Below are 26,364 nucleotides of genomic sequence, written 5' to 3' on the forward strand. Positions count from 1 at the left end.
CGCTATTACCATCTAATGTAGAACAGATTACTGGATCAATGTGTGCTTCTGTGCTTTTTTGTCTGTCTTATTGTGTCTCTGCTGTGTCTTCTGTAACCCCAGTCGGTCGAGGCAGATGACCGTTCATACTGAGCCTGGTTCTGCCGGAGGTTTTCCTTCCCGTTAATGGGGAGTTTTTCTTTCCACTGTCGCTTCGTGCTTGCTCAGTATGAGGGATTGCTGCAAAGCCATGGACAATGCAGACGACTCTCCCTGTGGCTCTACGCTTTCCTAGGAGTGAATGCTGTTTGTCGGGACTTTGAAGCAATCAACTGGTTCCCTTATAAAGGACATTTTAATATGATTGAATTTGACTTTGTAAAGTGCCTCAAGATGACATGTTTCATGAATTGGCGCTATATAAATAAAAATGAATTGAATTGAATTTTGTAATCTTTTTGTTATCCAGGGACAGTTATTTTACTTTTTGTATTTGTTAAACATTTTTACTGGACAGTGTTTAGTATACAGCATCATAAAAGACTCATATGCTATATTAATGTTATTACTTAGATTGATATCATCCCAATTGAGAACCTCAAACTATCAACAGATCCTTTCAGATGGGATGTCTCTTCTGATGGAGATTGTCAGACCCCAATCTCCATCTTCCAAGATTTGAGCCATTCGAGCCATACACCTGACACCCCCAATCGACATTTTATATGCACACGTCGGGTGCAGATGGCTTTGCCCGAAGTGAAGCCCTAAGAGTGGTCTTACGCAATGTTTGATGAATGGGGGTATATATTTGAGTATGAAACAGACAAGCTCCGACTTTACCAGCTCGACCCTGAACAGATACTCTCACCGATATTCTCTCTGTGTAAAAAACACTGACATATCAGGACCAGCCTCTAGAACCAACCCTCTTCTAAGACCCCGCTCTCCTCTCTAATCTAAAGATAGAAATTTTAAAGCCTTCTCAAAAAAAAACTATGTGTATCCATGTGGATATAAACAGCGTGCAAAAAATATTAAGAAATGATTGTTGTTGGTGTGTACAGAAACCTCAGGATTAGGTGTGTGTGTGTGTGTGTGTGTGTGTGTGTGTGTGTGTGTGTGTGTGTGTGTGTGTGTGTGTGTGTGAGAGAGAGAGAGAGAGAGAGAGAGAGAGAGAGAGAGAGAGAGAGAGAGAGAAAGAAAATAAAATGAACAATAAAACTTGTGTAACTTGGTTAAAATGTAAAATGTATTCATTTATATATTAACCATGTTTATATTGAAGAGCCAAAAAACTTATTTTGGCATGAAAACAGATATTTACACATTGCGTAAACATTGTGGAGTTATAATTAATGATTTAGCATCCTTGGCACAAAGGAATGTATTCGGGGCATATGGTGCAGTGGCTGTGCCATTCCCTGATGCATCTTCGCATATTACGTCTGTGCTCCATCTCCCACACAACCTCCCTTCCCTAGGGTTAGATAATCCAGTATGTCAACAGATGTGGGGGCAGTTTTTCTGAACTGGGTATCTGAGACAGCTTTTAACAGGTTCATGTATTGGAAGCTGATGACCGTTTGTCAATCATAAAGGATTACTGCAGATGAGACACTAGAGCCAAAAACAGCAGTACTAAAAACTAACCAGAATCAGTGGAGAACCCATGACAAATGTGGCAGACCACTGTCAAAGGTGACACCTTTTATTAAAGTTTATACAGAACAAACTGTGTATTGTAACATATCTCTATTAGACCCAGTGTTAACCTCATCAATAGTTTTAGTACAGTCTGTTGGATCAGACCACATATATGGCTCAAGGTCCACTTTCCGTGTACCTAAATGAGCTGAGGTGTCTCCTTGGACCTGTCTATGATTCACAACTGTTACTTCCTATTTACCACTTCTGGTAGATGCTGACCTCAGCAGACCTAGATGACCCAAAAGTGTGGCAGCTTTGGAAATGCTCCAACCCAGTTATCAAGCCTTGAAACTTAGCCCCAATCAAACACAATCAGATGCTTACACAAGCCCATTTTTACCTGTTTATATCGTATCAAACTGGGGGACAACTGTTAGCTTGCTGCCGATGTATCAGGCCCACTGACAGTTGCCATGACGAAAAGATAGTATTCACTTCCTCTGTGGTCACAGTGCCTGATCAGTTGTTTTATCTGCAATCATAAGCATCAGGCTCAGATATCCAAAGAAACTGAAGAAACATTTAAAGAAGGCAGCCTTTGGGCTGGACTGCTCTTTACACCAATCTCTGCTGATACAATAAAAAAAAAATAAAAAAAACGGGAGATGGGTAATTTCAGCCCAATGCAAAAAATGTATGTGTCTATATTTAATTTTTTATTTTTTTTTTACATATTTTTGGCAAAGAGAAAGTAAAAGCGCGATTTTGGTATGAATAGGTTGGTTATCCATCTACTGAACTCAAACAACCTCAAACAGACGTCAGAGGTAAAGCAGATCTGTCGCAGTCAGCCCACAAAACTGCAACTGAGAATTGAAGTACTGGCCCTTTAACAAATGGACAACTCCATTCAGAATAGTAGGGGAAACCATTTGGAAGCAAGCTGCGCCTATGGAAATTGGGGTAACATGCAAAGAGCAGCACCAATAAATCCAGAGGGTAAACATGCAGGGAGTGTGTGTGTGAGAGCAGGATCGTTTAGTGAATGGAAAAGAAGAACACAAGAGGAGGATAGACCGAGGTGGCGCTCCCGTTCATCTGAATGGATACGTCTTGTTGCAGGGTCTGAGCCGCTCTCCGTTAGGTTTACAAAAATCACAACATTGAAGGAAAAAATAATTTCATTCCAAAATAAAATCAAAATTAAAACCACTTCTCAGGGCAAGTTCTACCGTGGTTTGCTCTTTAATTGGCTGCTGCTTTTTCCCTCTCTGACAAGGTAAAGCAAACAAACAAAACATTTAAACATTTGAAAACATTTGAAAATCAAAAACAGTTTTATTCTACACAAAATATGGTGACTTCTGTAGCGGACGCGGAGAGTTTTCAAATTAAGCTACTTCAATGTATTTTTTTTTTTTACAAAGTAAGTACATCCTCTTTGTCTTTACAACCTATCTATCTGTGTCAGAAAGAACAACCTTTAATAACCTCGCTCTACACGGTGAAGGTAGATTTGCAGACTAAAGAGGAAATTGTGAGTGGAATAAGCCGCTGATTGTGAAGAGGCTGGGCGGAAGGAAGTGCTGCTGCCGCCGCACACTGCTGCGGACGGACGATCGGACGCTGTCAGGCCGAACAAACGCACCGATCTAACGGAGAGAAAATGCTGCAGCATCCTTTGTTTTCTGACTCTGGAGCTCAGGTAGGTCAGACAAACAGATCTGTTCCCATCTAATCTGCATAAATGGCTTCATCAGCACTCGCAGCGTTCACCGACCCCCCCCCCCCCTGCGGGCTGTTCTGCTCAGGTCTATTGTTCGGCAGATTGTCATTCAGGCAGCAGCAGGGAGCAACTATGTCAGGGACCGTTTGTGTTTGATGTGTGCTTTGGCTTCAGCCGCTTTTGGTTTTAGGCCGGCTGCGCAGGGCCAGGAACACATGCCGTTCCGTGTCGGACTGTGCCGTGTTGTGCCGTTATCTCGGTGGGGGTCGCGCATTGCAACGCATCAGCACCGCGCGCACGAGCACGCGCACGGTGTAGTGGCTGTCAGCTGCTAACGTGCTTCTGCTGACACACCCGTCTGCTCCTGCCTCCATGGAAGTACCCAGCTGAGCAGCAACAACAGTTAGGTGACTGAACAGCACTTCTGGCTCTGTATTCCTGCTGCATCCTTTAATTTGTGTGTTTTTGACACATTAGGTAGATCAGAAAAATGAATTATACCGAAGACATAAAGAGCCCCAGTGAGCATTTTTGTTGAAAATAGCCTGCATCTATAATATCTAAATAGTACATATAGGTTGCGGCTAAAATCAGTGTACATTTTATTTTAAAGCCAGGATTATTATTGACATTAAAGACATTACAACATTATTAGAAGTCTAACTGTAGATCAGTTTAAGCCGTGATTGATAGGGAATAAACTGGGTTTGAACCCAAGACTCACCACTAAAGATGCACTGAACTGATATCGATATGGACTAATTAGCTGGATCGGACATTAGATGATTGATGCCAATCCAGTATTCCGATTCAGTCATTGCTGTTTTTATTAATATCATACACAGCAATACAGTTACGGTAATCAGTCCCTTCTATTACCCCGTTTCCACTACCCCTTTTTAACCGTGCCGAGACCAGTCCGAGCTCGGTAACCGAGATAACTATCGAGTGTAAATGGAACGCAAACTGAACTGAACCGAGCTAGACACAACTGGACCACGCTAAATGTAGCCCAGTTCAATAGGTGGGCTCGGCTCGGTTTTTCAGTCGCCCGGTTCTCTGATAGCAAAGAGCGCATGAGCAGACCGCGTCATCTCCTTACAGTCAGCTGACATTTCAGACATTCATAAAAATACTAGCTTCCCTCCCGTGACACAAGATTTCCAGTGATGATTCTGCTTAGCAGTGTGATGGAGCTCAGCGTCTGTCGTTGTTTCCTGCATCTGTAAATCCTTATTAGATGTTTGTTTGTCTTATCCACTTCCCAAAAGCCGACTCTGTCAAGTAAATTCACCAAAAGTTGCCGTCTTCACCTGACTTTCCGCAAACAACGAAATATAACCAAGCATAGCTGCCTGAATGTTACGGGCGCCGCCATTTTGATTTGCTTGATTTGCTCCTTCAATCCCAGACAGCAGTAGTACCGCAGATCGTCACTAGGAGGCGAGGAAACCAAGGAACCGAGATAGCGTGATGTGTAAACGGTCGTCAGAACCAAGCTCGGCTTGGTTAACTGATCCGAGCTCGGACCAAGCTCGGCACGGATCGGTTTAACAAGGGGAGTGGAAATGGGGCTTACGTTTGCAACGGCAGTTACACAGAGCACGCACATCAGCTAGCGATGAGCAAACATAGAGCAACATAGAGTAAGTGTAGGACCGAGCCAAGTCTGCTATTTGGAAACATTTTAAACTTGATAAGCCAACAAGTCCGACTGCAACATCCAGTATCTCTCGCACCTATCCAGTGGCTAAGCAACAACATAATCACCAACAGCAAGAGTGCAGCACGGGCGAACAACTTTAGTTCTTTAACAAAATCTAAAGTTTTAGCTGCCAATCTCTGGTTGAGTTAACACAATGAGCCTCTGATATCTACGAGACAAGTAGCCAGATCATAAGGTGCCAAATGAAAACGCTGAATATGAGATGTTTGGTAAAATAAAAGCATTCCTGAAAGCAAATTATTACTTATCACACAACATGGAATGGGAGTGACAAGGCAACAGGGTTGTAAGCCTCGTAATTTAATTTATTGGCATGAACATAGAAAGTGACCCAACACTATACACATCTACATTTTAGTAAATGTAACAGATGTGCAAAATTAATCAAGATAAAGAAAATTGGCATGACATAGCCCTTCTTCCTTTAAAAATGCAAGTAAATGTCAAACAAATAGATCAAACAAAGAACACATAACCAACACTGATGACATCATACATTTTAATTTAACACAGATCGCACATTACAATAATGCGTCTCTGCTTTGCCTGTTAGTTCAAAACAATTAATTATCACAACTCACAAGTTCATAAAAGGCATTATTTAACTTTTTTTGAAGTTTAATATAGCTGATGAATTTTAGCCCTGTGACTGGCGACCTATCCAGAATGCACCCTCTACATCCCCACTTCTTGTCTACCAACCACTGCAGAAAGGCACTAGCGCCCCCACGACGAGCTGCGTTTCCTCATCAGATATGGCTCGATGCAACACCTGCATGGATGTTAAGCTTTTAAAAAGTGTAATAAAATTGTTTATCAAAAAAACTTCACTAGCCTTTAAAGATTAACACCTTTAAAGCTCATTAGAAAAACCTTGGCAAAAAGTAAAATATTGTTTTAGTTGATCTTGGCTGATGTTTCCTAAATAATCTCTATGCATCATAATCCTTGACATTTTATTTTACGAGTGTCCTGATGTGCAGGTGCTCACGAGGTGCGACACCGCTGCGTATTGATTGACAGCCGACACAGCTCACATTGACAATGACTGCAGCTCTGCGTTCTTTCAGAAAAGTTCCTGTTGAATCATTTTTTTGACTCATCTGACTCAGTCAAATGCGTAACATTGTTTCAGCTTGTGGAGACAGCGGGACAACAGTGAAAAATTTGGGACTGTCCCGCATATTTACCAATTTGCTGTCAAATTTTAGCTCTCCACCAGAGACTACAAAGACTTTTTATTACTTTGCTATTATTATTATTATTATTATTATTATTATTATTATTATTATTATTATTACAACATCATACCAGATTTAATCTCTAATTTTAGATTATTGATGTTTGGCATATTTGTCTTGATTTTCTACACTTTTTGGTGGATCTCACAAAGTCTAAGCTTTTATGGCAGGCAGTTTCCCTTTGGGATGAAAAATATGGCATCACTACAAATTGTTAACAATTTCCGGAGAAAAACCGTCATCACTCTAGGAACAAAGGAAGAAGCTTTAAAATGTTGGGAACAACTGTGTTTTCAAATGTTACGTGTAGTGAAGTATTGGTGAAGTGTATGCTTGGCGTTACCCTCTAGAGCAGGGGTGTCAAACTAATTTCTATATGGGGCCACTTTGGCATCATGAAGTCATTAAAAGGGCCGCTTGCATGTGTAGAGACGATACTTTTCATTTCATAATTTCATTCCAGTTCACACAGTAGTATAAAAAATGCACAGTAACATAAAAGTAGCACCCTTAGGCCCAGTTTATACAGTTTATCTGCAAAAAAAAGTTGATATTGGGGTGAGTTACACTTACAGAAGGCACAGTTTTAGCCACTTTGTACACTTTAAAATGATATATGCCTTTTTTTTTTTGGCTCTCGAGGGCCGGATAATTTACCTTGACGGGCCGGATTTGGCCCGCGGGCCTTGAGTTTGACACCTGTGCTCTAGAGCAATGGTCTCCAACCTTTTTAAGCCCAATATCCCCGACCTTCACTTTGGTGGGAAGCAAGATCTACCTGTAGAGGCGTTGCAAGAAAAATAGATCAGATTCTACTTCAACCTTGAAGCCTTTTATTCATGAATGAACTCATAAATCAACTGTTTTTGAATTACATAAAATGTTTTGGTCCAACTGGACAAATTAATGCAACAAAGAAAACATTGTAAGTAGCATATCAAACTGGCCATAGGTTCACATCAACACATCAACTTGAATTAATCTCAATACAAAAGTAATGTCTTATCAAGTGTTATGCTTATCTCCTGAAGCGTCATTAATGTCACATTAAAATCAACATTTTACCAAACAGAACTCTTATTTTAACACAATTCCCAATGCAACTATAGGTACAGCTTTATGTCCAACACAAAAAATAAAAGTGTGGCCTATTTCCTTTTCCAGGGGTTCCCAAACGTTTTTAGCCGTGCACCCCCTTCAGGGTAGCCTCGTGAGACCATCCTGATCTCGCGAGCCTTCAAGTTTTCACTCGCAGATCAGTCTGGCTACTCTCCGTTAAAGAAAATTTGGAGCCGTTCACCAAACGAACGTCCAATCAGCGTTGGCTTTGAGGCGGGTTGAGGTGTGACGCAACGGGAAGCGCGTCAGTTCAGTCTAAACAACATGGCGGCTTCAGCCGATGAAACTAGCGTTAGCGTGGCTATCGAGCAAGTTTTATCGGAATTACAGAGTATTTCTTTGCTGAGCTAACGAGCCTTTACCTGCAGCAGCAAGAGTAGCTTGGCTTGTGGTTGTGTTTTTGTCGTTGCTCGTAACAGAGTGACTACGAATCTGATTGGTTTATTTGGCCCGTCTATCACCAACATAGGCCAATCAGCTAACCAGTATTTTCGCCCCTTCCCAAAATTACTTCAACGGAAGGTTTCCAGATGGATATGCGGAGCAAATCTATCTGGCGGAGTCAGGTTACCTTCAGGGTCCCAACCAGTTAGGCGCACCCCCCCCCCCCAAAAAAAAATAAAATCTGTTGCAGCTAAATCAATACAACCATCATAACAACGTTGTGGGAAGAAAATTACAACATAATTTGAATTAAAGTTGCAAAATCCACAACAGAATCCTGAGGATTTTCAAGTGGCTCAGCCTGGACCGAGAGAAAGAAAGAGACACTCGGATTGGCCACACCTCCACAACCTGAAACGTCTCTGAACCGGCCAGCCTGGTGCATTCACGGACTAAACTCTGATGTTCTACCTGTGTGTGTTCTCACTTTGTTTATTTCGTGTATCACCTTCTTAATCTGAGTCTGACTCAAAATTTATCTTGCAAAATACAAACACGAAGAACTTTAATTTGATGAGAGAGAGAGAGAGAGAGAATAACAAAGCTGTCCATAGAGATGTTATTAATCAGAGAAATAAAAACTTTTACAGCGGTTACATTTAGCAGGTAAACACGCCCCATGGAAACATACCTCAGCCCCACCGCCGGTTTGTCCCTGTCTGAATACGCACTAAAACCGCATCTTTAAAATTAACTGCGCCTGTCTGAATCACAATGAAACGTATTGCAGCTCTGTGTGTGAACATGGTTAAGAAATCGCGTCTATCACTAATCCCCCGAGTCATGCGCGTCAGTGCTGGTAGGTTCAGAGTCACCGCACCATGAGCAGCGCTGTTTGGAGGCGCTGTGCGAACGAAAGAGAGCCTGTGTTGCTCAATTTAATCTTGTCAATAAAACTTTCGGCCCAAATTCAATTTTCCCTTTAATGACGAACACGACGTAAAGTGAGGAGAGATGGAGAGACATTTGTCTTTTCCCAGATCCGTTGCAATTCTCTCCTCTGTTGCCTCTGTTTCCCTGGTTTCAGCCAATTAAGCATATTTGCGAGAATGAATAAAGTAGAGGGCACAAGCTGGGTGCGCATATGAAGCACAATGCGTAGAAGAAGATAACTTAATCTTAAAATTAAACGTAGAAATGTTTATTTACACAGCTTTATGGTGTGGGGAAAAAACACAGTCAGACGCCATTAAAGATTTCAGCTCGCGCATCCCCTAGTGGCAGCTTGCGCATCCCTGGTCTATTCTATCATCGGGATCTACAGGGAATGTTTCAAAGATCTACCAGTTGATCGCCATCGACCAGTTGGCGACCACTGCTCTAGTGACGCATCATCTGATGAATGAGAATCAATGGCCACACCTGTTTGCCCTTGGACTGCATTGTTAAGCTGTCCGATGTGCTTATAAGAAAAGACCGTAGCAACTTGACTAGAATAAGATGACAAGGGTACGATGGTCGTTTGAAGATGGCTTTTATTGAGAAGGCAATCTATTCAATTGTATTTGAAATTTGTATTTTAAATGTGGATTAACATACTTGCAGGCTCCGCCCCTGGTTTGTGGGTTATATTACCATGGAGACATTTAAACAGTGTAGCAGGGATGAAAGGGGGGAGGTGCTTCCAGATGGCTTCTCCAATCAGATTAAAGGTTTTAAGGACTTCTGTTTTGTCAACCCTAAAAATAAAAGAGTGATAACATCATTGTTCTGTATACAGCAAGAAACAGTTGGGAAAATTCTGTGATTACTCAACAAATGAAACAGCTCCCTGCACCACATATCGCCTGTGGTCCCATGAGCCACTGTCTTATATCAGGATAACTGTCTCTGAGATGGAAATTGTATTAGGCTGCTATTATTAGAGTAAGAGATGTTTACCTCAATACTAATGCAATGCTTAGAATCGGTGATCCCATACGTTTGGCAGTATAGTGTGAGTAGAAGAACTTTTCGCTTTTTAAGGATTGTAGTGAACATCGCAGTGCACTACTATAGTGCTCGGTGTGGTGGTCAGGTGTAAGAGGGAAGTTTTCAGCCTTTGTCACCTTAGACCTCACATTACCCCACGGGTAATATTAAAGAGTTCTCCCACTGCTTGGTTGGTAAAACCTCTAGTCAGCTACTAAACAGTACAGACTCAAAAGATTAACTACATTAAACTAGATAGCCTTTAATCTGTGTTATTATTTTTTTCTGTTATTCTTTTACATCAAATAGCACGTACAGATCTAAGCTTAAGCATGTCAGAATTAGGACACAAAATTGCCACAACCTATTAATGCACAGAATTATAATTATGTAAGTAAATAATGTAATTCCCCACTAAAAAGCATAAAGCCATGTTATTCATTGTGTGTTGTTTATAGGCAGTCTGCAGCAAGCCAGCTTTTTTTAATTTCAAACAAAGGTAAAGCTCCTGGTGAAGTTTGTGTCCTCTGTAGGGAATAGACCTGTGTTTCTTGTGTTATGGTATGAATTGTGACTTTTATTTAAGTTACACACGCTTGTTTTTATGTTTTTGTAATTATTCTTATTAAAGGAGCAATAAGCATGATTTTAGATAGAAAGAACTAAAAAATGTTTTTTTGAGGAACTAAAGGTATATTTTTAGATGGACTATGGTAAACGTCACACACTATCACTTTGTGTTATTCTCCAGTCTCTTGTTTACACAGCTGGGAATGCGTGTACCTGCACGTGAACAGCTGCCACTCGGGGCTTACCCACTCTCTGCCCATAAAATGCCACTGCCAGGCACAAAATGGTGGAGAGTACACCCATCAGATCAAAACATTCTCTTGCTAACAGCTTTGTAACGTTTTGAATAACTTACTTCTTTACTAGACATGTTATGTCTAGTAAGGTGAAAAATGATGCTGGTTTGCTGTGTTTTATCCTTTGCAAATAGGCTCACACGATGGTTTGATTATGAGCATTATGATTAATTATAATTTGCTATTATAATTTTAATAATAGATCATTCAAACTCAAATGGTAGCTATAACAAATGTAATTCAAATGGTTGTGATCCAATGGCTCCAAGCCTGTAATTACTGACACTAACAATGCATTTATTAATTAGCTGTTATGAACTTATTTATGCTGGAAAAGTGTGATCTGACCGGTTGTTGACCGATTAGACTACATAATTAAAACATTGGAAAATAAAAACAGAGTAAAAGTAAGTAAAAAACACTGTTGTAATAAAATTGAGGACAATTTAAACAAAACAAAAAAGGAAAATGTAAACTGAAAGCAAATATTAATCTAGTGTTGGCTGTCCTCACTAGCTCATTTAAGGATTCATGTGAATCGTTTCTGTTCAAGAAATGAACAGTATGAGTTAACCTTTATTTGTAATTTTATGTATAAAACATTTAGCTTGTATAAAATGGATTTTTTAGCATGTTGGTTTATGATAATTTGTCTGTTTAATTTACCATTGATCAAAGTCAGGTTGTATACTTCACAAAAAAATAGTTGCTGCTAATAGGTAGTTTTTGTGCCCTTCTTAACTTATCATGCCAGAGACGCCACTGGTCATATGACTACACCAAACCCTCTGCACGTTGTGGTGGAAATTCAACAGAAGGGATCTTTGATTATTAACCACATTTTCCTTTTACACACTGAATAATTAGGGTTTTTTTGTTTAAAAAAAACTTTCTGTTCAGTAACAAAAATATTTTGTTTTACTCAAATGGTAAATGGACTGGACTCATATAGTACTAGTCATACCTACCAATTTAAGTGATTTTATACCAGAGCCACATTTTTTCTGCGATACTCACAAATGTACACACATTTATACTATATTGTCCAGTTGCACATTGGTGTGGCTTGGGACTCTGATTTCAAAATGGCTGCCCTTCCCACTTGCCACATTCAAGCCCTTGTCTCACCAAGTACCCCCTGAAGAACAATATTACCAGATTAAAGGAAGAAATGTAAGGAGAAATATACCCAGTGACACATGATGTCTGCTTTAATGGACAGAGGACCAATTTCAATTTCCTCCCAGTTATGTTAGTCCTTTAAGCTTAGCCTTATTTTTGTACCTGTAAGACTGTCACTGGACTGGCAAGATATTACAAAAAGTGTTCAGAAATTCTATCTCTCTTTAAACCTTGTGGGTTTGAAGATATTCTTTGGGAACTTATACTGGCTGCAAAGTAGGTGGCGGTGTACTTTTTAGACACGTTTGTCTAGAAAATGGTTTACACACAAGTCTATCCCTAATACCCACACACATACAAGAAAAAATGCTTCTAAATAGTTGTTCACAGCAGTGGCAACTGTGCATTAAAGGGTCAATTGTGCTGTTCTCCAACCAGCAATTAGAACAACATCAATTATAAGGTCATTCATTGATTTGAAATGAGCAAAGTTCTGATGGCATGAGGAACTGTTGCTTTTTTCTGCTTTATTAATTTCTGTTTCTTTTTTTTTCTTTCCTGAAAGTAATAAATCCCGCTGACAACCTGCAGCACCTAGAGGACAAACAAGAGGCCCCAAATCCAACAGCAGAGATAAAGCAGAAGATTTGAAGAAGCCAAAGAGCTGAACGAAAACAAAGCCCCAAACAGGCCAATGCTGTTTGCAAGGTAAAACTATTTAAGATAACACTTGTTTTTAAGGAACAAGACAAAAACTAGTCAAAACTCAAACTGTGCAGATATGATAATCTCCAGAAGAAAACTAAAATGTGCGCATCTTCAGCTTTGTAGCCTTTAGCATGCCTTTCAGGGAAGAATCGTTTCTTTATTGATCAGGCAATGGTAACCTTATATTTCATCTAATAATAAGTTCTAATAATGGAAGATTGATTCATTTAGTGAAGGAGCACGCTATATAGATGTCAGGTTGTTGTGAGGTGTACTGTATATCTGTTTTCACATTTACCAAAATATAATCAAATAAAACAATAAAGGAAAGGTTTGACAAACCGTAAAACATAACCAGAAGACCAACAAGAGTCAATTGTGACCCACATTCAGATAGATGAATGGTATCATTTGTGTTTGCTTGCAGAAATACAACAATTTATTGTTTGTGTCTCCTTACTGATCCTGCCGTTGTTGCAAGTTGCATCATTTCAAAGCCAAACTCCAACCCTAATGACTGTTTATTTTCCTTTCTTTCCTCTGGACAGTTGGCAGGCTGAAGGTAGAGCTGATCTCAGAATGGCCAGGCAGTAGGGCGTTTGTTTCCTAACCTCTGCTGGCCCCTGGCTGAATAGGAGCCACACCACGGAGCCATCACATCGTTTGAGCCTCAAACTTTTCTGCCGCTGCACATCCTCCGTTCCATCACTCTGTTGCCCATCTTAGATTATTGAAGCTGTTTATTCCTCATAGCCAATAAAGATTAGAGATCATCTGTCAGTTAGCTAATGAATTTATATGACTACAGTAGTCGGCCACTTCTCCCATTCTTCTTCGGTAACTCTCGCTTTATCTCAGAAGGATGTGCAGGGTGAGGGGTTTCATCTGTTTTTAGATTTTCTTTTGTCTCCACCTGGTGTCTTCATGTTTTGGGGGTTCCTTAGTGACCCCACCCTCTGTCAACCACCCCGCACATATTGCCATCACGGCCGGCCACCCCAATCGCCTTGTTGCCATGCCGACAGAGACACTGGCTCCCTCCCTGCCAGGTAGCAAGTCTGCTGGTCCCACCACGCCCTTCGGATCCACTGTACCTCTTCGCATCCTCAATAAGGGCCCTGAATACTTCAGGAGGCAGGTGAGAATATCATTGTTGTGGTGTTGATGAGTAAACATCCAGCTGTAGTCAAAGGTTTACATTCACTCATCATTACCATGAATGTCCGATTCATTTTTGCCTTCTATTGATTTATTTGAAGCATTTATCATGATGGAATGATGATGCAGCATTCGGTTGTGATGTTCATAGTTTCTGTTCTTATGCTACTCATCTTGCAGGACTTTGTTATTTAGATTTAGATAGATTGATTTGTATTGTGTTTCAGCGCTTCAACGATATAAAATTGTCATAAATTATGTTTTTGGTTGGAGCTCTATTTTTTCCCTTTCTTTATGGTAGTTGAGATCAGCACAGTTAATCTAAAATCCTCTCTACTTACATTCCCATATAGTTTGGGGTGGAAGTATGTGACTTTTAAAGTAAACCAGCTTTCAAACAATCTGAGATTTATTCTTTTTGGCTGGATTACCCCTTTTCTTAATCATATTCTGGACTCTTGTTGTGGTGTGCGATATTCTACGTCCCCAAGTCGTAGCAGCGGTCTTGCAGGGTCTGCTCAGTGTCAAGGACATGTTCTACAACTCAGGTTTCCAACCCTTATTCAAAACATACACAAAAACCAGAGAGGGTTGATAAAATGCTTTGGGGAAGCTAGGTTTTGGAGAAAATATAGGAAATGCACTCCAATGTATAGTTAAATGTACGTGGACAAATTTCATCTTGGCCACTTTATTGTAGCTTCTAAAAAATACTCAGGATCTTAGCTTCTTTTGGCTGTAGATCATTCAAAAAAGTTGGTTTTGAGAAAGCTACAGTAGAGGTATAGCGTTTTTTATCCCAAAACCATTTTTTAATTCTATTTAAGATAATTTTCCAAGATCAATGTTGATCTGTGTTGAAGGAGAAACATAAGGAGGTAATCCTCTTTCATCATTATTAAATCTTTTGCTTGTATGATACCCTGGCAAAGAGCCCACCGATCTGCCTGAATGATTACAGGCCAGTTGCACCAGCTCCAATCATTATGAAGCGTTTCAAGAGAATGATGCTGACCCCCATTCGGAGCAGTGTACCAGACAACCTGGACCCATTGCAGTTTGTGTACCAACCCAACAGATCCGCTATGGACACCATTGCTGCAGCCTTCTATTATTCTCTCCCACCTGAAAAATAAAGAATCCTGTTAGGATGCTCTTTACTTACTACAGCTCAGCCTTCAACATGGTATCTTCAAAAAACTCACCCATAAACTGACACCACTTGTCTTGCATCCCACCCTCTGTGACTGGCTCCTAGACTTTCTTTAAAGCAGGCCCCAGGTTGTCAGGATCTTTGGTAGGCTGTCAGCTACTATCACCACAAACATCGGCACTCCACAGGGTTAGGTCCTTGGCCCCATCCTCTACACCAGGTGTCTTCTATTTTGGTCCTTGAGGTCTGGTGTCCTGCAGCTTTTAGATGTGTCCCTGGTCCAACACCCTGTTCACCCATGAGTGTGCTGCTTCCTACAAGGACAACATCATCCTGGAGTTTTAGGATAACCCTGCGGTGATGGGACGTATAATGATACGTTGCCAATGGGCAGGGATTATTACAATGTTCTTTGGCTTAAAACATCACTTGGACTTCTTTTATCTGATTGGTCTGTTTTCCATAAAATTCCGATGCAGACATATTCAGTAATTGGAAGATATTTTGCATAGTCTATCTTTCCTTTTTTTAATTCTCTTTATTCAAGATCACATACAATGAAAACAAAAGCAATCTCCATATGCAAAACGAAACGACAAAGAATATTGCAGTAATTGATTTTATATTACAAAATAGAACATATCTTCGAACACAGAACCTGAGGTGATCTTTGTTTTTAAAGCCTGAGATAGAAAAGGAGGGGGTAATTTTTGTCAAAATAGAAGTTATATATGAGTAAACAATACAAAATTTTACAAAGTAAATAAATAAATAAAAGTAACTGGTGGCAGATCCAAATTACATAAAGGAAGGGCACCTTTGATAAATATGGATTTTCCATAATTCCCAATTTTCTTCAAATTGCGTTTTCTGTAGCCTCATGGACAATGTAATTCTTTCCATTACAAAAATATTGTAAATAATATACCAGTCTTGGTGCCTGGTTCGAGCCATTTCTTAGTGCCTTTCTGTCTGCCAAACTCAAAATTCCAAATAAGTATTTAGTCTTTCTGGTTAATGGTGAGTGTGACATTCCAAAGAGCAACTCGTCCCAATTAAAAACCGTTCTCGACCCAAATACAATTCTTAGTTCTGTGCATATATTTTGCCAAAATGTGGTTATAACTGGGCAGGCCCAAAACAAGTGAAAATGATTAGCTTCCTTAGAGCCACGTTTCCCCAACAATTGGATGAGCCTGATTTATGGGATTTCTGTTCTGGCGTAATAAAATATCTGCATAGACTTTTCCAGGCAAAAGTTCTTCATGAGGTTGAGCTTGTTATCTTCCACTGAAATTCACAATATTTTAGCTATTCTTGTTCTGAAATCCCTTTATTTATCCCTTCATCCCACCTTTATTTTATATACATCATGCTTGCCTTTTTAGCCTCCTGCCGTCCTTTGTATAATGTTGAAACAATTTTGAGTCCAGAGACTGTTGTATATGCCCCAATAAACACTTTCAAACAGCTCATTATTAAACACCTGCTGAGTATCCAGAATTAGACTGTTAATATGTCATACCTGGAGAAATCTGTAAAATCCCTATTGTTTAATCTGTACTGAGCCTTTAGGGATTTAAAGTCACTCAATGTGCCCTGACTAAAAAATGTACAATATAATGAAAGGCCATGTCCCGTCCAACTCCTATAGCTTGCATCCCATCTTATCTGTGGTACAGTCCAAATCATATGAACGCCATCTGAAAATCTTAATATTTTTGAGCCAATCTCCCGTCGAAGCTACGTCTAGCCAGATTTTCAGAGGTAAACGGATCCATCTGTTACCTGGTTCAATTGGTTTTTTTTATTTGTTTTTTTATCCCCTTAGACATGCCTGGATTAGGGTCGCCCCAGACATTTTTTTCATTTATTTCTTTCCACCTAGCCTGATAATCAGTGTTACATCAATAAAACAAGATTCTTTATTGGACAGCTAAATAGTAGTCTTTTAAACAGGGAAGTGTGAGTCCACATTTGCTTTTCGCTAATTGGAGAGTTTGATATTTGAATCTTGGCTTTTCAATTCAATTCAATTCAATTTTATTTATATAGCGCCAAATCATGAAACATGTCATCTCAAGGCACTTTACAAAGTCAAGTTCAATCATATTATACAGATTGGGTCAGATTATACAGATTGGTCAAAAATGTCCTATATAAGGAAACCAGTTGATTGCATCAAAGTCCCGACAAGCAGCATTCACTCCTGGGGAAGCGTAGAGCTACAGGGAGAGTCATCTGCATTGTACATGGCTTTGCTGCAATCCCTCATACTGAGCAAGCATGAAGCGACAGTGGGAAGAAAAATTCCCCATTAACGGGAAGGAAAACCTCCGGCAGAACCGGGCTCAGTATGAACGGTCATCTGCCTCGACCGACTGGGGTTACAGAAGACAGAACAGAGACACAACAAGAGAGACAAAAAAGCACAGAAGCACACATTGATCTAGTAATCTGTTCTACATTAGATGGTAGTAGCGGGTGAGCCATCTTCTCTGGATGATGTCACAGTTAACAGAACGCCAGACCAGGTGTACCTACTATGAAGAAAAAAAAGAGAGAGAACAGAAAGTTAAAGCAGAAATGACGACACGTAATGCATAATTGAAGAACAGTAGAACTCTATAGAGTGAGAAAATTACATCCTGATGTCCTCCAGTAGCCTAAGCCTATAGCAGTAAAACTATAAAGGTAGCTCAGAGTAACATGAGCCACTCTAGTTATAAGCTTTGTCAAAAAGGAAAGTTTTGAGATTAGTCTTAAAAGTAGACATACATTTGCCTTGCCATACATATCGAGAAATTAATTTATCCCATTCATTAAATTGTGTATCAGATATTTCAATTGGAAATGTCTACAATAGATATAATATCCTCGGCAAAATATTAATTTTAATAGATTAAATTCTCCATACAAACTTAAAAATGGTATTAGATTCCACCTGATATTCTCATTTATCTTTTTATTCCGCCTATTAAAATTTAAGGCATATAACTTTGTTAGTCTTTTGGGATTTTTACTCCAACATATTTCACTTGATCTAAGCTCCAGTTTAGTTGATAAGTTAATAGTTTGACTTGGCTGGTAATAGAAGCTCAAGATTTGAGTTTTTGTGATATTTAATTTATAGCCTGAGACATTTCCAAATAAGTCTAGTAATGACCACAGTTTTGGAATTTAACTTTTTGGGTCTGACATATAAATTAAAATGTCATCTGTAAATGACAAAATTGTGTGTTCTTGGCCTACAATTTTAAGATAAGATAAGATAAGATGGTCTTTATTGATCTCACAATGGAGAAATTCACTCGTCACATCGGCTCATACAAGAAGGTGCAGAGTAGGGAAGGTGCATTCAGTTATATACAGTGAATCTTCATATATACAATGGGTCAAAAAGAATACAAAAAAAAAAAAAAAATACAAAAAAGGAAATAGGAATGTAAATGTCTCATTTACATTGTTAGTTGTCTATATATATATATATATATATATATATATATATATATATATATATATATATATATATATATATATATATATATATATATATATATATATATATAAATAAACATATCTATATACTTAAATATATACGTATATCTATGCGCCTACATACATACGTACCTACGCGTATATACGTGCATATACATTGTATACATTTGTACATACATACATACATACATGTGTACTGACTTATGTTCAGGTGTTGATAGCAGCAGAAGTCACTACATCAGGATTATTGCACGGGTTGTAGGACAGTGTATTAATTGATTATTGCACCTTGGTTTGATACCTGTTATGTTAGCATCCTGAATGATCCTCTGGCTGAGTGCTTCGATGATTATTGCAATAAGTAGTGAAGTGATGGGGCAACCCTGTCTAGTTCCTCTTTCCACGTCCAACAAATTTGAAATGGCCTCATTTATTTTTTTATTGTTAGCAGTGCAGCCTGAACGTTATCTTTATTTATGTGACCAATTATATGCAGTGTTCGGCGCACATTATCCTGGGTCTGCCTTTGCCAGTCAAAACCTGCTTGATCTAAGGATATTATTTGGGGAGTAATTTCTTCAAGTGTTTTTGCTAAAATGAGTGTAAATATCTTCTCTTATTCCACTCAGTTGCTGACTAAAACCTTTTCTAAATTCTCGCAGCTCTTTCAGATCCTCCATTTTTCTGCGAGGCTGCGAGAGTCGATTGTAAATGGACTGAACTCATATGGCTCTTTTCCAGTGATACTGACCACTCAAAGCGCTGTACGCTAGAGCCACATTCACCCAATCGCACTCACTAACGCACACATTTATACACCAATACGCAGCTCGGTAGGCAACTTGGGGTTAATTGCCTTGCCCAGGGGCACATCGACATGTGTCAAGAGGAAGCTGGAATCAAACCCACAACCTTCCAATTGCAAGATGACTACTCAACCCATCAAGCCCGTTTTTGTCTGTGCTTAGATGCCTAAGTCATTAAAAAAAAAGTTGTTTTATCAGGCAAAATTTCCCCTTGTTGTCGGGAGTTCAGCGCCTATGACCCATTGCTGCCTGTGCTCCACTGGAAGTCCACAGTTTATCTTTCATCATTTGGAAAGGTTTATTTGTGCAAAAATAATGCAAAAGATAAGAGAGAGAAAAGCTCCTGGGATGTTTGGATTTTAAACAAAAAAACAAGCAGCAATTACAACCTATAAAAGAAGAGTTTCAAGAACAAAATTAAGCATTGTTTGAAAACTATAAACGTTGTAAAAAAAACTCATCAGTAAATGAGTGAGTTTGTAATATATTAGTTTATACACCAACCTACTCCTTTTCATACATGGAAGAAGGATATGAAAGATGTGACTTGTTACAAACTCAACCTATGTTGGAAAAATTAACATTTATCTAATTCTCAAATAATGAATTTTTAATGTGTTCTCAGGCGGAACCTAACCCAAATCGCTTGAGTGCAGTTGAAAGACTAGAAGCTGACAAAGCAAAGTATGTCAAGAGCCAAGAGGTCATCAACGCCAAGCAAGAACCAGTCAAACCACCTGTCCTGGCCAAGCCCACCATTGACCCCTCCAATCTGTCAAAGAAAAGCCCTGGTATTGGTGGAGGAGGAAACGGAGCTGGGATACCTTTTAAAGCATCCAATAACAATGCTAAGTCAGACACATGTGCATCCAGCTGTGGCACCAGCAAACGGGAGAATTTAAACCTGGAGATCTTAAAAAATCTGCTTAACTCATCATCATCCTCGGGAGCAGCTTCTGAAGGACTATCAAGTGGAGCTAAAAGTGCGGTATTCATGAGGTCCTCAGCCAGAATGACCAGGAGCTGGACACCGCTGGGGTAAGTCACCAATGTTTGCATTTTTTATGTAGAACTTATGTCACTAAACTAAGCTCTTTATCCTCCCAATGTTTTAAATGCACCGCTTAAAGACATTGCTTACAAAAGGTTAAAATATGTCTGGGCACTGTATTTACTAGTTTTCCATTGGCACTTTTGAGCTTCTAGTTCATCACAATGCTGCCCTCACAATTAGTGGCTTTGCAAAGCTAAACAGCTAGCTAATGCTAATGCTTAAATTATTTATTATAACTCCTTTTGATTTATTTTTTTTACAAAACTGTGAGAAAGAAATAAAACAATATATATATATATATATATATATATATATATATATATATATATATCAGTTATGTAAAAAATACAAAAGACAACTAAAGGACAGCTAAAGCATTTGATGTGCTACTCTTTTGGGGTCATATACCAAATTTTTTTTTAATTGTTTTAGAAGTTGCAATGAAAAGTTCGCCAAGAGCTTTGAATGCTCAGCCCTTTAGGACATTCAAATTAATGTCTGTTATTTAATTTAGTAGTCCTAATCAGAGTCATACTCCTTCACTAGCATAACACATCCTAGATCTGAATGAATTAAATATTCTTATTAAATAATTTGTTCTTTACATAGCTGAAATGTTCTAATAACAAAATCACACAAAACCTCTCAATGGAAATCAAATTTATTAACCAATGGCGGTCTGGATTTGGAGCCACACTGAAAATGAAATTGGAAAAACACACTCCAGGCAGATCTAACTTTGCTGTAATTTCCTTAAAACAAGTCAAAATGAGGCTCAGTGTGTGTGGCCTCCACGTGCCTGTATGACCTCCCTAAAACTCCTGGGCATGCTGCTGATGAGGTGGTGGATGATCTCCTGGGAGATCTCCAACCAGACCTATACTAACGCTTCCACCAACTCCTGGGCAGTCTGTGGTGCAACGTGGCGTTGGTGGATGGAGCGAGACATGATGTCCCAGATGTGCTCAGTAGGATTCAGGTCTGGGGAACAGGCGGGCCGGTCCACAGCACCAATGCCCTCGTCTTGCAGGAACTGCGAACACACTGAAGCCACATTAGGTCTAGGTCTTGCATTAAGAGGAACCCAGGGCCAACCACACCAGCATATGATCTCACAAAGGGTCTGAGATTATCATCTCTGGACCTAATGGCAGTCAGATACCTGTGGCTGTGCAGCCCCCAAAGAAATGCTACCCTACACCATTACTGACACACTGCCAAACCTGTCATGCTGGAGGATGTTGCAGGCAGCAGAACGTTCTCCATGGCGTCTCCAGACTCTGTCACGTCTGTCACGTGTTCTCCGTGTGAACCTGCTTTCATCTGAAGAGCACAGGGAGCCAGTGGTGATCTTGCCAATCTTGGTGTTCTCTGGAAAATGACAAACATCCAGTACGGTGTTGAGCTGTAAGCGTAACCCTCACCTGTGGATGTCAGGCCCTCATACCACCTTCAGAGTCTATCTGATCGTTTGAGCAGACACATGCACATTTGTGGCCTGCTGGAGGTCATTTTGCGGGGCTCTGGCAAAATGACCTCCAGCACTATCTGAGCTGCACTACCTGAGCCTCTTGTGTGGGTTGTAGACTCCGTCTCATGCTACCACTGGAGTGAAAGCACCACCAGCATTCAACAGAGACCAAAAAACCAGGCAGAAAGCAGAGGAACTGAGAAGAGGTCTGTGGTCACCACCTGCAGAACCTCTTCTCTATTGGGGGGACTTGACACCTGGTGTCTATTTCATTTACACAACAGCAGGTGAAACTGATGGTCAGTCAGTGTTGCTTCTTTAGTGGACAGTTTGGTTTCACAGAAGTGGGATTGACTTGGTTACATCGTGTTGCTCAAGTGTTTCCTCTATTTTTTGAGGTGTGTGTGTGTGTGTGTTTTTATATATATATATATACTATATATATTATATATATAATATATATATATATATATAATATGTGTGGGATATGGATGTATGTCGTGATGTAGTTGTGTAGGTATATATGTGTATATCTATCTATCTATTATCTATGTATTATCTATCGATCTATCTATCATCTATCTGGTAGGAACTACATCAGACACATAGACAAGAGAGAGAGAAGAATACAGACAGAACAGACACACAACAGAGAGAAGAGACACAGACAGACAGACAGACAGAGAAGAGAAGAAGAGAGAGATAGAGAGCTAGAGAGATAGATATAGAAGATAATAGATAGATAGAATAAATATAGAGGGGAGATGGTAGAGATGGTGTATGAGGATGGGTGAGGGTATGTGGGTGGAGAGGGGGGATAGGTATGGAGGGCTGGGGAGGGAGGGTGGAGGAGAGAGGGGTAAGCATGCGAGATAGCGTAGCTAGCGATCGATCTAGGGGAGTAACAACGACAGACACAGAGACAGAGATAGATAGACAGACATACATACATACACACACATATATAGAGAGAGAGACACATACATACATATATATATATATCTATATAGTATATATGTATATATATATATATATATATATATATATATATATATATATATATATATATATATATATATATATATATATATATATATGTATATATATATGTATGTATGTATGTATGTATGTGTATATATATATATATGTGTGTGTGTATGTATGTATGTATGTATATATATATGTATATGTGTATGTATGTATGTTACATACACAGATAGATAGATAGATAGATAGATAGATAGATAGATAGATAGATAGATAGATAGATAGATATACACACACCTAATCACTGTAATAGTGATCACTGATAAAATTGTTCCTGCTAACGTTCATATGTAGGTCCACTGTGGTACAAAGGTCTGTTTCTCCCAAACCATTTTGGTGCATTTTATCACTGTATATTTCTGTTTTCTGTTTCGTATCCTAGGATACCGCTAACATACAGATCCACAATGACCCTCAATGAGCAACCTTCAGACTCAGTTCCCAGTCCAAGCACATCACACTCCCTCAGATCTTTCTCTCACTCCCTAAAGGTTCCCCCAGTGGCCAGAGGGGGGCGTCGCAGTCCTCAACAAGCAGGAAACCTCAACCTTAGCAAACGAGTCCAGGATGAGAGAGGATGTGAAGGAGGAGTTGTCCAGCGTTCTCATTCTCCACTGCCACCTCTCCTCACCTCACACTCCTCATCCGACCTACTACGGCTGTGCAATGGTAAACCACTGCGCACAGCTCAGTCGAGTAGCTCCTCAGCTCCGCCCCTTCCTCCCAAGCCCCACCCCACCTCTCTCCCTCCTGCACTATCCTTATCACTGCCACGCCCGCGGCCCCCCTTCACCCCTACGCCTTGTGACAACCCGACCCCGCAGTCATTACCTTTTGATTTCGGAGACCCTGCCAGTGCATCTGCTGAGCTGAACATTGGTCTTGAGCAGGGTTCAAATGTGACTCGTCGCTCTTCACTGCATAGATCCAAGTCAGACCTGTCGGACCGGTACGCCCGGGCTGGAGCTGATGTGGAACGCTTTTTTAATTACTGCGGACTTGACCCTGAGGAACTGGAGGCAGTGGGTCCTGAGAACTTTGCACGCGCCAACTCGGACATCATCAGCCTGAACTTTCGATCGGCTTCTATGATCTCCTCTGACTGTGACCAGTCACGGCGATCTTCCAACGATGGAATATCAGAAGAGGAGGAGGGAGAGGAAGAGGATGATGCAGGGGAACGTGTCCCCTATGGCATCTCGGCTGTGGAACGAAATGCAAGGGTCATTAAATGGCTGTATAGCATTAAACAAGCAAGGGAAACACAGAAGGTCTCCCATGTTTAGGTTAAAGATTCATGAGGACTGGAGATTCTGTAAACTGAAGACAATCTCACCCATGGCTCTAAACCAATGTGGTTGTTTATAGCCTAGTTTTAAGGCTGAAAAGAAAATAATTTTAGTTTTAAGAATGAAGGACAAAAGAAGTGATCTAACAGGTCACATAAGCGGTATGAAGAGATGAAGAATAACTCTCCAAAATTTAGAACAAACCGAACAGAACAACCCAAACATGGACTGATGTAGGGAGAAAGACTCAGGCCTTTACTGTTTCTCTCTGGAAACTTGACTGACAGTATCTCAGTTGGCTTAAGCACCACAAGCAAAAGGGTGATGCAATGCACTAGGGAACGGATCCACACAGTCAAAAGTGTTTAAGACACAGAAGACACTTTGGCTGTCATCCATGAGTGTGACTGATATTTCAACAAAGCGCAGCCTGGTTTCTGATCCGTTCTGCCAGTTAAAGCTTCATTCAGTTTTCTTTCCACACTTAAAAAATTGCCTTCAGTTTAAAACATAAAACTGGGATCATGAGACATCAGCACTGATAAAGCATAGCAACCCTGGTTGTAATGGTGCCTGTAGAAGCAGTTTCAAATTGTCAAATTGTTCCAATTGATTTTTTTTTCCCTTAAGCACCAAAAACTCCTTTATGTTCAAATTGTTCCCACAACATTGTCATATTGTGCTGTCCTGCTATTCTACCAGAGGTATTTAACATGTCCATCTCTGCTTGACTTCATTAAGCATCATTCACATATGTGAAGATTTTATAATTAATACTTCCCACAGAGTATTTTTTTACACAAACCTGTGAATGAAGTAAGAAATGCGATCTTGTTTCCAATACATGCAGAATGAAGTCTCCTTAGTGAGTTAAGAAGCAGAAAGCAAGTCCAGACTGAAAATACTCTGTCTACCCTGCCTTCCACCAGTGATGCTAACTATCAACATCTGTAAGAAACCCAAGAGTCTCCATTAAAAAGCAGGAAAGTGCTATTTGACTGTTGTCTCATTTTGCTTCCGAATGCCTACAGAGGAACTGAGAGGCAGCTTGAGAATGCAGCAATTTCTCCTGACAGATTGATAACAGTAAGTGGTTCCGCTGCTGTATTACGCCCATTGTTTTGTATACATGAAGCTATTTGGTATATCCTCCTGACTACAATTCAAATGTCTTGAAAGTAGGCGACATTTGTACACTGAACTATGCCTCATACATTTGAACCCCACTGACATCCGAATTCAATGTCCTCCAAAGTAGACATTTGTATTCTTCCCTTTTGACTTTGTTCAAAGAACAATGCTAGATTTTCCTGTCAGAAGCAAATAGAACTACGGCTAGACCCTCAATTTAACTCAATTTAATTTCAAAGGTACAAAGTTGGAAATTCTCATGGATTTTCTCTAACCCAGGGTGTTGTGTAAAATATTTGCCTAAATTTATACAAACATCTCCAGATTAGGTTAAAGGTCTCTTGGCTACATGCCTTCTTTTTCATCAAGAAGCTTCTAGAATAATTCAGACTGGGTACTTGGCGACTCTGTAACATGATGCTACCACCACCGTGCTTGACGGGGGTAAAGTGCTTTTATAGTTGAGACACCTTAACTGTGTTGAACGTAATTCTGGTCCTTTGATCATTACATCTTCCCCCAGAAGAAATGTTCTCCCTCCATGTGCATCACTCTAGTTTCAGTCTACATGAAGGTGCTTATTTTGGAGCAGGGTCTCCTTTCTTGGTCCTGTCCTCTCAGTTCACCGTAGTGTAAAACTGACTTGACTGTGGACAGGGACACAGGTCTCCAGCCGTTTTGTAGTTCATGCCCGGCCTTCGTCTTGTGGTGGTTTCTGGGTTGTTACTGAGCATCTTAACCAGTTTTCTATCATCTGATGACTTCTGATTAACTTGGTCTTACACACAGTTGTTTGAACTGATTATCTGACTACAAGTATTCAGCGATGGCTTCAGAAGACTCCCCAACTTATGGAAATCTAGAATTGTCCTTCTTGGAAATTCTTGGACTAGTTATTTGGACTTTCCCATTGTTCTGAGTACTGGTCAAACAAATCATTTTCACGCTGCAAAGAGAAACTATGTGCTGCAATCAGCTATGGTCATTAACCAAAGGTTAACAGATCTTCGCCTTTTCCAGCATGATTTTTTTTTCTTTATGTATGTGGGTTCTCTCCTCTATAGAGGACACACCTCAAAAATCCACTTTTTTCAGAAAAAGGTTTGCTGTATCCTCAATAACTTCCAAACAATTTGGGTGGGAAAAAAACAATGTGAATGTGCCAGATTTTTTTCAGCTGGTAGTCAGGAGGATATGTGACTGCTTATATGAACCATTGTTAAATAAATACAACTGCGTCTCATAAAATGTGAATATTGTTAAAA

The 26,364-nt window shown here is 39.9% G+C and overlaps 1 protein-coding gene across 3 annotated transcripts; it reads left to right on the forward strand.

Moving 5' to 3' along the window:
* Positions 1-3,172: 3,172 nt before the first annotated feature.
* On the forward strand, positions 3,173-26,364 carry fam110b (family with sequence similarity 110 member B). Of its 3 annotated transcripts, XR_004931177.1 has the most exons (6): positions 3,173-3,334; positions 12,350-12,492; positions 13,041-13,630; positions 19,733-20,145; positions 23,062-24,918; positions 25,000-26,364. XR_004931177.1 is itself a non-coding variant. In XM_012849750.3 (5 exons), exons 3-5 carry the CDS (start codon positions 13,508-13,510, stop codon positions 23,963-23,965), a joined length of 1,440 nt encoding a protein of 479 aa, XP_012705204.2. In that variant the 5' UTR covers positions 3,173-3,334; positions 12,350-12,492; positions 13,041-13,507; the 3' UTR covers positions 23,966-24,966. The 3 variants fall into 3 exon arrangements, 2 of the variants coding, with proteins under 2 accessions (XP_012705204.2, XP_021164762.2); XM_012849750.3 differs by lacking the exon at positions 25,000-26,364 and having other exon boundaries at positions 23,062-24,966; XM_021309087.2 differs by lacking the exons at positions 3,173-3,334; positions 25,000-26,364 and adding an exon at positions 3,495-3,762 and having other exon boundaries at positions 23,062-24,966.

Source organism: Fundulus heteroclitus, chromosome 6 (assembly GCF_011125445.2).
Source record: "Fundulus heteroclitus isolate FHET01 chromosome 6, MU-UCD_Fhet_4.1, whole genome shotgun sequence".
Taxonomy (NCBI): Eukaryota; Metazoa; Chordata; class Actinopteri; order Cyprinodontiformes; family Fundulidae; genus Fundulus; species Fundulus heteroclitus.

Excerpts from the sequence above, each read along its gene's own strand:
- fam110b (XM_012849750.3), top strand. The coding sequence starts at position 13,508 with ATGCCGACAGAGACACTGGCTCCCTCCCTGCCAGGTAGCAAGTCTGCT. Across the intron at positions 13,631-19,732 it reads CTGAATACTTCAGGAGGCAG|GCGGAACCTAACCCAAATCG; the intron begins GTGAGAATATCA and ends ATGTGTTCTCAG. Across the intron at positions 20,146-23,061 it reads AGGAGCTGGACACCGCTGGG|GATACCGCTAACATACAGAT; the intron begins GTAAGTCACCAA and ends TTCGTATCCTAG.